Below are 17,249 nucleotides of genomic sequence, written 5' to 3'. Positions count from 1 at the left end.
AAGTTGTTCGTTTAGAAAGACTTCATTCTCTCTCGACATTCAAACAAACCATAGCAATGCACTCATTAGCATGATGAAGCATTAGAAATGTCATGAATCAATATCAAATGTGGGTTTTAAGAGCTAAAGATGATGACAGAAAATACTGTTGGTTGTTGAAAACTGTAAAATAAAAGAATAAATCTGGAGAGGAACATTTTAGGCAGTTTAACTTTGTATATGCTATGTATTTGCAAGTAGGAGTAAATACAAAAAAACAGATGCCGTGAAACAAGCATAGAACATGGAAACATACAGACCAATAATAGAAAAAGAGACAATTGTTGATGCCATTTATACAATCTTATGTACAGTGTAGAGTATTAGGACATTACAGATCATTAAAACTAGAGATTGAGAAGCACACCAAGCAGGATGTTCATATCATCTGTGTGTTGACAAGATGTATTAATTTGTTAAAAAAAAGTAGTAAAATTAAGACAAAATTACAAAATGTATGGAATGACATTACCATAGGAACAAAATACACCCCATCCAAACTAAAGAATTTTACAGGTGTCAATTACATCATCATTTTCTTCTGCTTTTTTCATCAGTTGTAATGCTCCTGTTCTGGTTCAGGTAATTAAACCATGCTGTGAGACCGTCAGTAATGAATACAGTGCTACAAAATAATGCAGGATATACACAAAGATGATTATAAGATGATATCTGGTACATGGATACAAATGGTGAGCAAAGGAATGTGTGTTCTATGTATGGATCAAAAAGAAGACTATAAACTTAAAAAATGTTTGTGTTACTCAGAAGAAGAGCAAGTTTTGTGATCATTGCTGTTGTGAAGTCATCTCTCCCACCAACATTTCCACAGTATTTCAAAAGAAATAAGTTATTTTGGTCCAGGAAAAGGGTCTTTGCTTTTTCATGTATGAAAATGAGGCTCTGTAATTTCTGCATACTTATGTTTCCCACAAAAACATCAAAATAGAGAGCCAAACTTTTTTTTTTTTACGCTTTCTACAAAACAGTCACATCTTCCTTTATTCTTCCTACAGAATAGAGAGTATAAAGTTTCAGTGGGAGGATTAAGGTAAAAGCACGCAGAAACGGGAAGAGAGAAGGTGTCCCTGAGTGTGTACGTGTGTGTGCCTATGTATAGTGTATCTCTGCCTGCCTATATGGTCTCCACATAATTGGCAGGGAATAAGCCTTGACGGCCGTCTTTGCTCCACCCCCTCCACCAGGCTTTGTCCACTGTCTCAACGTCCCTGATGATGTCACCTGGTTCAAAGGAGATCTCAGATTCGTCCTCTGTGGGAACCGCAAGAAAACATGGTGAGGACCAGATAATCACAGTGTAATTATTGCAAATGAAAGTACTTCATGTGCACGTGTGGTAATTATCCTCTAAATGGCAGCTTACCTGCTTGGTAGTCATACAGAGCACGGACGCACATATGTCGCTCGGCTGAATCCTAAAGTGGGGAGGAAAATAGAGTCAGAGAAAAGTCATCATCATCAAATGTTACATTTCTTGTTCAACTAAAGTAAAACAGGACAAAATTCAGGGAAAATCACATGATTTCAAGAGCCCTTTCTCGTGTGTACTATATACATATTTTTTCCTGTGTTTTTTTTTTGTCACCATGCCACATGAAATGTTTGAAACCATGACTGTATTAGTCGTATCAAGTACCAGTAACAGTGTAGTCCGTACACAAATAATTTAACAGTCCTCTTTGCCACAAACCTTACTTGTCAAGAAACTGCATTATTGACCAACATCTTTTATGCTTCTTCCCCATTCGTCATAAATTATTTCATTTCACATCCTAAATACTGTACGCTGTCCATTACTGTAAAGAATTGCCATAAAAGAAACAAAAAAAAGATTGTTTAAAACTCTACCAAGAAATCTACTATATACCCCTGTCTGAGAAAAGATAACTTATTATTAATAACAAGAAGCTGTTATTTAGTAAGTTTGGGGTTAAGCATAGGGTCATCATGTAAGACCTTGTTGGTTTTAGAATTTTGTAGGTTTTGTTGATCATTTAAAAAAATATTGAATAACAAATGCGCTTTAAAGTACTCCTTACCAGTCAGACGTGAATAAATTAATGCAACTAAAACTGTTTTTGATTGGATTTTTCTTTTCAAAATAAGGACTGATTTTCGTCCCCTCTACTAATCAAAGGGATGTTTAAGGAATCTTCCAAAGTGTCTCCTTATAACAGCTTTTATTTAAGGTTCTTCACAAGTACAATATAAGTCCAATATATGTTTGTAGAAGGAGCACCTCCTGTCCATTTTCTGAGAGGTTCTGCTCCCTGTCTTCAATGATGTCACCCTCTTCTGCAGTAGCGTGAACATTATAGCACACATCGAGGTCAGTTGTGCTGCACTCTGTGTCAGATGGACTCAGAGATCTCACTGAGGAAAACCAGCAAAAAAAAGTATTTATATCAGTTCTACCTGTAAATGAAACAGATAAATTGTATGGCAATATCAACACTACATAAACTGATATGTTACCAAACCTGTGCCATTTATTTCCTCTGTGACGTCTCCATTTGTGATGCCATTAGATGACAGGACCACTGTTTCATCTTTGATGTTTTGACAAACTGGTTCGGCATCTGAAATAATGACTTTATTATACTTCATCAAATGTAATCGTTTAGAAATCTGCAGCATTTAGAAAAACTGTTTATGACACCATGACACACAAGTCCAAGTAACAGGATGCATGAACACAGTGGCTACCTGTGATTACTGATTTCTCCACAGAAAACTCAGCTGGCTCAGGAAGGAGCTGAACGTCACTTGACTGGTTATTCTCCTCTGCATCTTCCTCTGCCTCCTCTTCATCCTGTGCTGTCTCTGCTGGTTCCTCTAAAGATGCAGGCTCCTTTTCCTTCTCTGATACCTCCCCCTCCTCCTCCTTCTCATGCTCCTCCTTTTCGTCCTTCTTCACTTCCTCCTCCTCTACCTCCTCTGTCTCAGTCTGCGCTGGTTCGGTGGCAACAACATGCATCTCCGATTGCATTTCAGTCTCATCTTCCTCGTGTTCCTTCCCATCCTCTTCTTCATCCTCCTCCACCAGTACTGCCTGTACTTTGTAGCCAGCGTCTGAGACCAGCTCAGTCTGCACATAATCTGCTGTGTTGAGATCTGTTAATTGGAAAATGACATAACTGTAAAAAAAACAGTCACAACTATGTATCTCATGGGCTTACTTGTTGTCAAAGTACCCGTAAACGCTTTGTATGTCTCTGCAAGCGGAACATGACTATGAACATGTGGTTACTTTAGAATGAAAGAAACTCTCCTGAGGAGGCTTTACATGGTCTTACATGGAACAATCTAACATGGAGAGGTTGTTGACAAAGATATTTAGACCAGACTGTTTTAATAAACCTGTATATGATATGAATAAAAAAGCTTACACTCCATCATCATCGCTTTGTGTGACAGTAGTGTCTTTTCTTTTACTTACACATTACTTTGAAAACACTGTATATTTGGAGGTTAATGAAAATCTTTGTGAACCGTACCTGTATTAAGCTGTGGACACTCAGAAAGAGGAGATGTTGGAACTTGTGAAGGTTCAAAGATCAAGGTTGAGTCCTCTGTCTGGGTTGGGACATTTGGAGGTGAGGTTGCCTCTGAATGCAGCTGGTCAGGTATGCTTTTTATTAATCTGGGTGACAAAGAAACCAAGAGACTGGGGGACGCCGGAGGTGCAGAAGGTTCTGTGGGTGATGTAGATTTGGGCTGAGCAATAGCCTGAATTTGGTTGTTAGATTTTGGAATGCTGGGCAAGGCTGAAACTGGAGGAGCAGGGCGAAGAGGTGATGTGGGTGGTGACATGGGGGCTCTGGGCCTTTGTGGGGAGTTAATAGGGCGGAAATCAGGGCTCGTAGGTGGGGACATGGCACGGTAAATGGGGGAGGGAGGAGCCCGTGAAAAAGGGGAGACCAAGGGAGAATTGCGTGCAGAGGAAGATGCACTTTCTTCTGCTTTAGAGAAGATGAAGGCTGTATCTGTCAAGCTCCGTTGGTATCGTCTGAACGGTTTGCCTGGAGAGGAACAAAACTGTTTGCTATCACTTCTAAGACAAACTCAAGTTGAACATCTGCAAATCTGAATGAGCATATCTAGACCTTCACAGGCTAAAGAGTGGTATCATTCTCAGTTAAAGCTCATACCAGAGCGGGAGGATCCAGGGCTGGTGGGACTTTGTGATGATGATGATGACAGCTGCCTGAAGAACTCTCTAGGGTTCATGGAGCGTTGGGACACTAATGCTGCTGCCTCCTGCGTGTCAAGAAATGCACGATAAAAGAAATATTGAAATGACCGACCGATTTCAGTTTAATAAAATCAATGTGTTCTAATGACAGATGTATCTCCACAATAAGGTCCTTTAAAAACTACTCATTCAATAGAGTATTAAGAAATAAGAGTGACTTACTGCTGCTTTCTCTATAGACTCACTCCGTCTAAGACAAGCCCTCATGTCTTCCTCATGCTCCCTTTGCTGCTTCTCCTGTCAGCATAGAAAAGAAAGCAGTAATAATATTTACATTATTTAATCTCTTCATTTAATTTTGGATGATCTGATTTTCCTCATGTCAAGTGAAGTAAGTCTTTCATTTCACAGTCGTTTACAATAACATCTGGTACACAAGATAGCATCTGGATACTCCTCATATTCAGACAAGCCAGGAGGAGTATTAAAAGTCTCTAATGGCTTGTTGTTTTCCAGTGATGTATACTGTAAGGGTTACATAGCTTAGAGTGTGTGACAACATACAAAGCATTTGGAAATTTAGTAAGATATTTACACACACCCAACTTAATTTCTCCTTTCTGCGCAGCTCTTCCTCTTGCTCCGCCTGCTTTTTTCTGCAAGACAGAAAAATAGATAAAACAGCGCCGTCTTATTGCCATCTAAAAATCATAGTCCTAAAGACATCACATTAACTGCATCTGAATGTGCTCTATTCTTACAGTATAAACAAAATATAACCACAAAAAGGCATTATTGCTAGGAAGCAGATATCGATGGTACCTCTGCTCCTCAATCATCTGTAGTTTCTCATTCATTTTTCTGTCCCTCTCTTCTGCATCCCTTCGCTCTTTCAGAATTCTTTCTCTTTCAAGGCGTCGTCTTTCCTCTGTCGCTCTTCTCCTCTCCTCCTCTTTTCTGGCTTCTTCTTCACGCTGACACACACACACACACACACACACAAAGGGAAATAATTTGTGAAATTAAAGTTTAAAGTCAAATAATAGTCGTCTGTATTGTCCCTTCTTCTTAAATCCACTCAGACCTCATGGAAAATATACCTGCTTTTAACTTTTAAGCCTGAAACGACGTTCATACAGAGTAACATTTAAAAAAATATATATATATTTAAAGGAACATGATAAATATAAGTACAAAGTCAACTATTTATATTGAAAGCTAAAGGTGTAAATACTATAATTTTATAATTTTTTTATAAGTTTCATTCCAGGCTGAGATATAAAGGTTTTGTAGAATAGTTTTAAGTTGAAAGCCCTCGTGTGTACTAAAGCTTTCCTTTTAAAACAAAGCCTTAGGCTACTTTGTAATGAGCTTAACTACATGTCCAGTCATTGAAAATTTTGAGTACTCTGACATACCTCTGCACGTGCCCAGAAGGAGTCTCTGTTTATTAGTCTCATCTCCATTGCAGCATTCGTTTTTCTGTAGTTTGTACCCTATAGTGAAAGTTGAAAAAAATGCAAGATGGAAAGTAAAAAAAGACAAATATTGAATATAAATAATGGCGAAATATTGTTGTTAATTCTGCTCCTCAATCATCAGAAACACAAGTCACTTGAAAGGTATCCAGCCTAACTCTCAGCCTAAAAAAAATGTGTCACAATGTTTAAATGACAGTCTCTGTCACCATCTGATGGACAAATTAGATACTGCAGGAGACTCACCACAACCTCCTCCTTGTTTGCAGACCTGGAGCTCCTTCTCACCCACTGTGAAGGAGCATTAGCCAGGACCTTGTTGAGCTCATCTTTTATCTTCTCCTCTGTCACATCCTCCACCTTCTCTGCACTAATAAAAGCATTGACTTCCTGAAACGTGGAGGACAGGGAACAAAAAAAGAGATGGTAAACAGGTAATATGGATGTGAATTACCCCTTACACACTCTACTGCAGCCTCTCTTTCTCTCTCTGTCTCTCTCACACACAAAGAAATCCATACACATGGTCCCTTGAGTGGATTTATTTTGTACTGACTGTGAAGTGTGAAAACTAGTTGCCAAAAAGTTGTGCAACAGCTTTAGTTGTAAGTATCGTGAGACAAAAAAAAAAGAGAGAAAAGGAGAAAAGAAGAAAAGAAAACAAGAGAAGAGAAAAAGAAATACCAAGGGCTTTGAATGGGAACAGGAATGTACTGGTTTGGATGGTTATGGGTAACAAAGAGGGAGACATGGAAAATCTAAAGTAGGGACTACGGAAAGTGTGAAAAAAAAGGGGTTCCTCCATGCGTCTTGAAAAAATAAGACAAACAGATAGCCTCTTTTAACCCCTGTATGTTGAGACTTATTTGTCAAAAGATACATTGTTGAAAAAAATGAAGCCCTGAGATTCGAATAGTAAAATGACACTGTGACTGTCCCAAACTCGGCTAAGTATACACAGCTAAATCTACCTTTGAAAGTTTGCTGTCATGGTACCACACACCTACTGAAGCAAGTTTTCTTTTCAATACATCCGGAACAACAAGGTGCTTCCAGGCTTTTGGCTGTTTAGTGCGTCTTAAGGGGTTAACGTGACCAGCTCAATGCCGAAAGGCCATCCATCTTGTTCCACAGCCGGAACATTTAGATGTTTAACAAGTACTGAACACGTGTCTGTGAATGTATGCAGGCACTTCTATGAGGCCGGGACGTCAAATTATTTCCCTTGGAGAGTAATTCCAGGCTTGTTGATGAAGGGCCAGGTCTGCCTGCTTCCAACTGGTAACCACAGTTTTATCTGAGTGAGAACACTGACACTGACGCTGAGTGAAGTGTTCAGTGTGCCTTATAGTATACAATCCATATCAATTGGGCTGTCACTGCCAACTGGAGAGCTGGCCCGGGGACCAGACAAGCAGTCCACAGTGTGAGGAACCCTTGGCTCGAGTAAAAAGTTCACACATTCTTCACTGAAAATATCACACAAATTACAATTTTCATAACACAACATGGCTTCAAAGGCAATTAAATGCAAACCCTTTTTGTCTTATGCGGCAAAAATGAGCATTAAAGAAGAAAAAAAAATTGGGAGAGAGGAAAAGAAAAGAAGGCAAGTTTCTAGAAAATGAAAGTGACAATGTTCTGGAAGATTCTACAATTACATTGTGACAGCTGTGAGGTGTCAAGATTTGGTATAAAATATATATATATATATATATATATATAAAGACTAAGAATGGGTCCGGGCTCAATACTTTGTGCCGTACTCCAGAGAATGATAAATTAGCTCAAAAAATATTTCTAAATGCAAAATTGAAAAGAACTTTTATAGAATCTTGTGAAAAGATTCAAGGAAGGCATATATTTGAATTCTAGCATCAAGGCAACATCTTTTCCTGGGAGTTCCAGATGACATTTTGCACACCTTACAACAGCATGATTTCATAGATAGAGAGTGTGTTCGCTCAGCTCCCAAAACATTAAAACATGTAAATAAAATTAAAAGGTGATGAAGCGCAATGGTAAACGTCCCTCGCTCCCAACTATTTCTGAGTATGTTGCTGGCCTCAAGTTGTAGATTGCTTACACAACAATAAAAAAGCTGGATTTTACTCAGATTTTCAGATTAAAATCAGTGAATAGAATAAATCAATGTCTACCAGCTCAGCCCTCAAATCTTTCTACATTAGGGTCCTGGTATTTCTTTGTAAACTGCTCTACTTAGAGGAGTGTGCCATGCATGCTGTGGATATTTCCATGGGGGGATTTCAAAATCAGATAAAGTGGGATGATGCATGTGAAATAATCTTTTAAGGGTTTGTGGCATTGATGACCTGTGGCAATGAAAACTAACTCCTGGTATGAGAATATAACCTGTCTGAGAGGAGGAGAAGCCCAAGGTGATGTGACAAGATCTAAGCTCTAATTGGGCTCAACTCCACACAAACTGTCTCTCTGCTCTGGAGCCAAACTACTTCACAGTCTATCTTCTACTCAGGAGATGTTCGGGGCAGGAAGCAGTATAAGTGGATGTCGGGAAACTCAAGTTTACCCAGTTAAAAGTTGTCCCAGATAGCATGTGGGTTACTTATGATGAATGTCACGGCTAGAATGATAAACTGCATAATATCGATTCACCTCTACATTGTTGCTTTGTTTTCTTCTCATTTAAAAAAAAAATAAATAACAATAATAAATAATAGATTGATAGAAACGATAATAAATAATAGATTGATAGAAACGATAATAAATAATAGATTGATAGAAACGTTACCATGTTACACTAAACAGTTATGACATTTAGAGCTGTACTGAGAGCTCATTACAGCAAAAACAACATGAGTAAGATAAAAGTAATGACACAAAATTTGACTAAAGCATGAGTTTTCAAGTGTGTCTCAGATCATGAAGACAGATGAATGAGCGACAGTGCCTTAGGGGTTTGGTGCCTTGACCTGAACATGTTGCTTCACGTCTTATTTATAACCCAAATCTCCTGCTCCACCTCAGGCTGTTTGAGGATATAATCAGCTAAATTCTAAGTCCAAAAAGATTTTAGGTCTTTGCATTAACAAGATCAAGTTTACATCCCATTTTCTCTGATCCAGATTTGCATATCTGTCACACACATACACAAGCACAAAGCCTCCCTGAGCCCACTTATCTTGGTGGGTATGAATAACAATCAAGAACATCTACTCAGTATTCATATTTAGTTTTCATAACTTAATGCAACTGTAAAATTCGGTTTAAAACACACCCGAATCAGCCGCTGTGGACTCGTCATGAGATAACTCTGCTACGGCCAGCTGAGACATGCAGCATAGCTATCCATAAAAACACCGAAAGTGAAAAGAAAGAAGGCAGGAAACAAACAAAAAGTGGCAACAAAGATAAAAACAACGTAATAAATTCTAATCAAACCACATACCAGATAATAACATCAATGAGTCTCTCTCTCTCTCTCTCTCTCTCTCTCTCTCTCTCTCTCTCTCTCTCTCTCTCTCTCTCTCTCTCTCTCTCTCTCTCTCTCTCTCTCTCTCTCTCTCTCTCTCTCTCTCTCTCTCTCTCTCTCTCTCTCTGTCTCACCACAAAAGTTCATTAAAGAACGCATATGCTTCCGGGGTTTTCTCCTTCAATTTAGTGTGCTAATTGGCTTTTGTATATGTAAAAGGTCTACAAAACCCAAACTTCACACAAAAAGAAATCATTTGCCAAAGACACAGATCTTAAAGCATCTAAATTGATTGATTTTTTTTTTACATTTATTGTCTCTATCCAGCATCCTCTTCTTTTACTTATAAATCACAGTGAAATACATTGGCTTAATGTCTGCTTGGAATGAGGAGCTGCTATTTTATATATATATATACTGTATATATGTAGTATATATATTCAATTAATATAGTATATAATATACATAAAGAATATACATTTTTTTACATGATCTATTAAGCCCAAAAATGAGGTAATGTATTTTCTGCTGATAGGCTAATCTACTATTTGAGTTTTAATTACATGAACATAGCGATGTCTCTACTAAAGGCACATAATCAATGTATGGAGTGTGGGATGAATTTTGATTGATTTAATATTTATCTCTGAAATACTATATCAGGTATCAGTTGGAATTCATATAAAATTCTTTACCCTGCGTCATATCTATGATATTACGCTATTGAGGACTAATTGAAACAAAAAAAAAACAAAAGTGGTGCAAAGACTCAAATTCCCAGTTCCCATCCCAGATAACTGCAAAACACAAGTTTGATGCAAGCATCCTTGATGTTTGCTTCGAAAAATGGCAGGAAAAAAAAACAAAAAAAAAAAACAGGACAGGATTCTTCTGCTATGCATCAGCTCCACAGTCTTTAGGTCGGAACATTTCTGCAAATGGAATCCATGTGCATGGCTGTGATGTTTGTTGTAAAAGCTTTGAATCATCTTTGACTGAGCTGAGTAACGGAAAATTAAACATTTTTACAGTTTAAGCGCAGATAATGACTGAAGTAACAACAATATGTTGTTCCTATGCCCTGTTCCATAGTCTTTATGGCGAGGCAAGTTATAATTTACAGCGGTGACCACAGTTTATTGACGTTGTTGTGACACAGGTCCAGCTGTTACATACTTGTGTATTTGCTAAGGTTAGAGGTCACATTTCTCCCAAAGTTCAAAGAAGAGGGGGAGTTTTTCCTCCAATCTCTTCCAGGTCCACCATCTAATCATTTCTCTAAAGTCATGATATCCCACCTGAAAATTTAAAGAGCCCCATAAGTTCTCCCATGCACTGCCTCACAGGGAGGTTAGTGGGTTTTCAGACAGAGGCTTGCAAAATCCCAGACTATTGCAGTAAAAAAAAAAAAAAAGTAGAGGCAAAAAAACAAGAAACATTCCACAGATGCCTCTACTGTTGATGGGGTGATGCTTTTACATGGAAACTAGTAAACCTAGGGGACAGTCTAAAGGTTCCTACTTGGACTGAATTACTAAATAAACACAGTTTTAGGAGAACAGATGGCAAATTGAAAACTACCAGCTAACAAGATGAAGAACAGAGTTCCGTATTAGCTTTTATAAAGAAGGCGCCACATGAGTTTGTCAGGTGGCTCTGGGTTGCAAACAAAAAACTGAGCTTTTAGTTCCAAACTTATCAGTCTCTGCCTGGTGGAGGCAGACAGACCAAGCACAGACAGGACCAGCGCACCAATAGACGGAGGAAAGGGGCCTGAAAACAGGAAACTCAGAAAACAATACTAAATAAACTACTGGGTGTAAATATAGAGTTTGGAGAACAAAGTGTGGAGTCACAGAGAAAACTAAATACGACAGGACATTTATAAGTAGAAGGAATTTGTGAAGACAAGATGCAGCAAGAAAACAATGTTTAAAATATTTCACTTTTGCATGTGACCCACCACAATGCAAAAGACTCACATTATCATGAAGGTTCAGCATCACAGCCAAACAAAGAGAAAGAGTGAAAAGTAAATAAAATGTGCCATTTTTCAAATATGGAAGTAAATGATGAGTTATCAATCACATTTGGATACACTATACCTTGAAGAAATTTTTGATAGCTGAAAGGTGGCTAGCGCATTCTGTCTTTCGGTAGTCATCCACGTTTTGGCCGACCTGCAGACAAACAGGATGGATACACTTACATTCATATCATAACTCTGAGCGGACTAAAAAAAGACCAGAGGAAACAGGCTGAGGGACAATGGGATTCAAAAAGTTGTCATGTAATGATGTGAGGCTAACATGTAGGGTCCTTTGTTCTCTTGAGCGTGTGGTTATGGTTGTCTATGAACATGGCAAAAGATTTAAAAAGAATATCCAACTCTTTATCTTCCAATGACGGGACTCCTGCGTTTGGTGATGTTAAAATGCATATTTGTACAATCAGAAAGATTCCACAACTTTATTGTCCTTTAGACCAGGATAAATACTTTGCTGTACAAAGAGGCCATTAGAGCAAAACTACACTTTGTCAGTGATCACATACGTAACACATAATATTTGACAAAGCAAATATGTCTACACTTTTTTTGGATAAGCTCTACACATTTTCATACTAACTATGAAGCATGATGATGGGCGTTTTATGGTTTTGGGTTGCTTCTCTGAGGAACTGGGAGCAACTTCAAATTCTGCTTTAACTGGAACATAGAGTTTGCCAAGACGTCTAGTGTTTTCTCCAGAGATTTTAACTCTGTGTACAGATCACATACAAGATTTAAGACACATTTTCAAGCAACTGAATCGAAAGAAATGATAGTCTGTGAGTGGGTGGTTTAGTGTGTTCCTGCAGTGCTCCTACACAACACTACACTATGCAAAGTATGCATGTGTGTTTCGTTCATTTGAGCTGAAGTACGTTTTATGATACACTAGGTAATACTGAGCTCCATGAGTCTGTCTGCCACTCACCCAGGTGATCATAGCAATCCGAGGGGCTCCTGCCTCTGCACTTGCCACTTTACACAGTCCATATTGAGGCTTTGAGGAGTGAAACTTCCCTGCCAGCTCTGCCACACCACCCGCTGTTGAAAAAGTTGGAATTTGGAGAAGACTGATAAGCAATAAGGCTGCATTTGTTTTATAGCAAACTGTTAGAATATTGAAATACAGTATGTTCTCTTAACACAAAAGGACAAGCCGATGGGGAAGCAAACAAAATGTATATTTTTGTGAACTTGGGTATTCAAAAGGTTCTTTTCTGACAAGCATGACAGTCAACTTTACCTCCAGAATCAGCCAGTTTCAGCTTATTGGAGACCCCCTCATATGTAAATAATGCCCTGTGAACAAACAGGTACACATAGGTTAGCGACAGAGAATGTGGGACAGACACATAACAGACACATTTCTAATAATGATTTGACTTGATTGAGTGGATTATTCTGGAATAAGCAACTTGGATGCCCAAGTGAAAGCACTTCCAAATTTTTTCTATTTAAACTTGAGCATACTTAGCTGAATATTTCGTGTGTTCAGCCTTTCATTGTGTGCCCGGAACATGAACTGATATACATAAGCATAAGCAGATGTTCTACTGCATGTACTGGTACTCTGGCTAAAACATAACAAGCTTCCTGTACTGCAGTGTGAAGTATCATTACAATGATCTCCCTTCCTGCTCTTGTTTTCTAGTGCCTCATGTTGTATCTAAACTAAAACAGGAAGGTGCACTGCAACACAATAACCAGCTTTCACACTGTTTGCCTCACACACTGATAGCTACTGAATGTGAAACAAATGCAACAAGTGCTGCTTACAGCTATTAGATTTTTTTAAATTTTGCAGGTGAAAACCTGTCCTACCACACCCTTAAGTCTGTCGACTGTCGCTGAGGCAACTCAACAAATCATGATGTGTTTTCATGAGAACACAAAGCTACAACTGTGTTGCTCAATTAAGAGCAACTGGATTGGATTTTTTTGCGTTGCACAATTTTCGTGACAGTAAAGTGGGATGAAGAAAGACGAGCAAAATAAAGTGCAAACAATCTTGATTTGGTATAAATCAATGGTTCAGGATTCAAAATTATATCTGCACCACTGCTGTGCTTCTGATCTCATCCCAATTGATATGTGTGTCTGAACTGCAACACTTAAAATGTAAAAAGTGACTTTACAAGGTGGCCTGCAGAGAGGTGAATTGTGAAAATCCTTATTCAGCTTTGGTCGTATGTCTGTGTGTTAGTGCAAGTATGTGCATGTGTCTGTGTCTGAAGGTGGGTAGGTGTAAATCTTTCTCTGTAGGACTGTGTCAATAACATCTGGAGCTGGGTAGCAAGAGGCCATGAGCAGTTATTACAATAGGCTAAAGGTGAATGATCCATGTTTGGGAGTGGATGTGTACGAAGAGTAAAGAGAGAAGAAGTCTCTGTTTGAAATATTTTGGTTGATCATACATAAAGTATAGAAAACAACAGCATACAGGCTGACGACAGGCTAGCTAGCTCAGTAAGCATCTCTGAATTACTCTGTTATTTTTTTCCTGATACAACAAGCCTGTCTTTGTTCTTTCTCCCCAAAGAACAAAGCACACAAAAAGTCAGGCAGTATGTGAGTGTGCTGGGGACACAATAACCACATTGTGTACACTATTCAGCAGGCTGAACGCTGGTCCAGTGTGTGAGGCGGCTGGCAAGCACAACTCTTTCACTTTTTTATTGTGTTGATAAGGCTGACAAGTGTTTACGGTGTCTATCATGCAACCAGAAACGACATAAGAAAAAAAAAAAAAAGAAAAACATCTTAAAAACCCTTTTTTTGAAAAAGATTTTGTGGAAACATTCTCCCTTAGCTTTCCAGCATTAAAGTGTGCAAGTTTTGCATTACTTAGATTATTCACATGTGTAGTCCTGGAATAGTCTAACCACAGTAACTGTGTTAATATGACATTCTCTCCAGGGCCTTCAAATACCTAATTAGAGTAACAGTACCATTATCTGTAAAAGTATTTGATTAGAAGTGTAAGATATGTATTGGAAATGTGACTTTTGTAAAAATATGGGAATTTTATCCTAAAAATATACTTAAAATAATAAAGATATCTGTGCAAAAAAAAGGTCCCTTGTGAGGCTAAAAAATTCTAAATAACGTCAGAAACACTTTTATGAGGATGCTAAACAATATTCAAAATAATTACCAATTTTCTATGAACTGACTCTTTAATTGACTAATTGCTTAAGCTTCACCTTATAGAGCTGAAATAAATTATTATGTTTTGTTTGTAAAAATTTAAAGGCTGACAGATAAATTCAGTGACGTAAAGAGTATATTTTTCTCTGAGATATAGGAGGGAGGAGGGAAAAGATTCAAAGAAGTACTTCAAATTTCAAGTTAAAACTTGAGAAAATGCATTATGCTATGTTTCACCAACTGCAACCAACATCCAAGGTTGAGACACCATACTACTTGACAATTGGTCCTCAAACATTCCTAAAGGCTACAATTCACAAGCAAAGGTCACCGTCCTAACTGCATGTGCAAATTCTCCACCCACAGGGAACAGGCTCGCACATGAGGACACACCGTACTGTGGGACCCTCTGTTCTGCTCGGAGGACTTTTGCAAAGATCCTTTTTTCAGACATTTTTCTACTCAGGACTTTACTTAATCTCTGCCTTGGACTCTGTCAAGGCCAAGGGGTTTTGCAAAATCAAGTGCAGTAAGAATGTTTGTCAATGAATATCTATCAATCCATATTTCTATAATTCTAGTAATTCAGATTGCTTACTTAATCATTTGTGTGCTATCTAAATTAAGACATATCTCTCATAAAATGAGTAGCTTTACGTGTAGCGTGTTAATATCTCAACAGTCCACTAATCTACTTGAGAACAGATTTGAAGTGCTCTCTACATGATAGCTGGCACATTAAGTAGCAAAGGCCTGCTCATTATCAGCTAAATATATAAAGATTCAAAACTATATCACCTCAAAGCTGTACAGTTTTCTGTTTCTTTATCATCCAGAGACAATACTATCTCAGCTGCTCTTTGTTTAGGGGGTTTCTGTTTGATTCAGTCAGATGTCATCCTTGGCCAGGTCGTAGTTTTCACATTTCTTCCTCAAAAGCTTTTGTTTGATTGTGGAAGTGTGCTTTTGACTGTTAGCCTGGATTATTCTTCCTCTATCAAGTGTCTGCAGAGCAGAAGTGACCTTCTCAGCCTGTATTTTGATACAGTCACAGGAATTAATGCTGTCATCTATAACTGTTACCAATCTCACCGGTTTTCTGCTCTCCCTTAGCAGCATTTCCTCACATTCTCACCCTGTGCTTTACTATCAGGACTATGCATTCACTGTGGTAGTCCAGAGGCCTTATTTACAAAAAATGGTGAGTAAAATGCCAGCTAAAAAGCCATGTGCACACACCAGCTGAAAATGGTCAGTTCTAAAAAAAATGTATTAGATTTATAAAACTGCTCTCAAGCACATCGTCAGGTAAGAGTTAACTTTCAAAACCCCAGGCCATCTGAAATTCTGTGTATAGCATCCTTATATCCGGCACTCCACACACCCACATTTATCTATAAATGGTCAGTGCAAAAAAGGCTGCTGATTGGATGCACTTTGCAGCGAGAGGAAGACAAAGAAATGAAATGTACCTGACACAGAAATTGAAAAGCTTATGAGCTACTTTAGAAATCTGGAAATCTTTATGGTCCCTGAATACTTGTTGAACAACTCAGTGAGCACCACTGTATCTATCATGCAGTATTAGGCGCAAGTGTTACCACATTATTTTCATGTTTACAGCAATCATTGTGATTGCTTTACTCAGTGTAAAGCAATCAGTGGAATTCCCAACTCCTTTATCAGGGGAGCTTGGAAGATGAAGCAATTTACTTAAATAGGTTTTGTTAAATGAATCATGATTTGAACTAATAATGAGGACAAGGTGTATAATGACTTGCTGATGATGCAAAAGAAATATATGCAAATTCCCATTTTTAGAATATATAATTGAAAGGCTATCAGGACTTTATTTAGTTGTTGAATGTATGCAGATTGAATTAGTCCACGTGGCTGAAGTGAAAAGTATTCAGTTTATTGCCACTTAATATCAGGGAAAAGATAGCGTAGCCAAACAGTCCTGAATCATCCCACCTGCCACGGCTTTTATTTCAACAGATTCAACCTTTAAATCTGACCACATGTGTCATTCAGCCCTCTCCGCCTCTCCTCAGCATTCAGGGCGAAGAAAGCATGATGATGAAACAGCACCAGTGAAATGCGATGACAAATTTGTCATTTCAGTTGGCTTCAACCTTACATCCCAAATACAAGCACAAATGTTTATCATAAAGCTGATCTGTAACATGTGATACGAAACAATAAATTATATGTGCCTAGCTCTCATTTAAGTTCGACAGTCAGAATTCTGTTTATTACTGTTTATTAGTAGCTTCAGCTCCTTAAAGGGGAGTTTTTTGTTTTTTTTAAACCTGGACCTTATTTCTGGCATAAAATAAATGAATATACTCACCGATAACAGTTTGGTGAAAGTCGGCGTCATTCGGACGATATTTAGATTTAGATATTTACTCGAGATCCGCGTATATCCATATAACAGGACAGAACAGCCAATAGACAATACAGCCTCTAAATAAGGCATTGTCTGTCTTTATTTCATCAATACTTTAAGACAGGCAGCACAGCTCATTCACTCCGGTAAGGACGTCCATCGTACTCAAAGTCGTCGTCCACATCGTCAAAATCTGACAAATATCCTGCCATGTTGCACAAAACTAGCAGTAGCTAACTCCATGTGGAGATAGCCGACCGTCAAAGAGCACGGAGTAAATAAGCTGTGCTGCAGCGGTGCGTGTCGACGACGTCATCCCAGTAGACGCGTGTGTAGAAAGCCCTCTATAAGCCCTCCGATAGCCCCCAATAACAACCACACGGCAGCTCTGAACAAACAGTGCAACAGTACGCATTCATGCATTCACTGGTCTTAAAGTATTGGTGAAATAAAGACAGATAATGCCTTATTTA

The 17,249-nt window shown here is 38.4% G+C and overlaps 1 protein-coding gene across 1 annotated transcript in view; it reads right to left on the bottom strand.

The window, feature by feature from the left end:
- Positions 1–318: 318 nt before the first annotated feature.
- The window catches only part of LOC142382664 (uncharacterized), a 36,575-nt gene continuing 19,644 nt past the window's right edge, over positions 319–17,249 (bottom strand). The window contains exons 2-16 of the mRNA XM_075468763.1: positions 12,481–12,536; positions 12,166–12,278; positions 11,293–11,367; positions 5,980–6,123; positions 5,674–5,751; positions 5,078–5,229; positions 4,857–4,911; positions 4,478–4,552; positions 4,212–4,320; positions 3,558–4,082; positions 2,767–3,174; positions 2,541–2,639; positions 2,300–2,433; positions 1,424–1,475; positions 319–1,311 (exon numbers count right to left, since the gene is read on the bottom strand). Coding sequence (XP_075324878.1) covers positions 1,175–1,311; positions 1,424–1,475; positions 2,300–2,433; positions 2,541–2,639; positions 2,767–3,174; positions 3,558–4,082; positions 4,212–4,320; positions 4,478–4,552; positions 4,857–4,911; positions 5,078–5,229; positions 5,674–5,751; positions 5,980–6,123; positions 11,293–11,367; positions 12,166–12,278; positions 12,481–12,536 — 2,212 coding nt within the window. The 3' untranslated portion in view covers positions 319–1,174. The remainder of the gene's footprint in view (positions 1,312–1,423; positions 1,476–2,299; positions 2,434–2,540; positions 2,640–2,766; positions 3,175–3,557; positions 4,083–4,211; positions 4,321–4,477; positions 4,553–4,856; positions 4,912–5,077; positions 5,230–5,673; positions 5,752–5,979; positions 6,124–11,292; positions 11,368–12,165; positions 12,279–12,480; positions 12,537–17,249) is intronic.

Source organism: Odontesthes bonariensis, chromosome 6 (assembly GCF_027942865.1).
Source record: "Odontesthes bonariensis isolate fOdoBon6 chromosome 6, fOdoBon6.hap1, whole genome shotgun sequence".
Lineage (NCBI taxonomy): Eukaryota > Metazoa > Chordata > Actinopteri > Atheriniformes > Atherinopsidae > Odontesthes > Odontesthes bonariensis.
The sequence above is the reverse complement of the archived record's forward strand: the minus strand, read 5'-3'. Positions and strand labels throughout refer to the sequence as shown.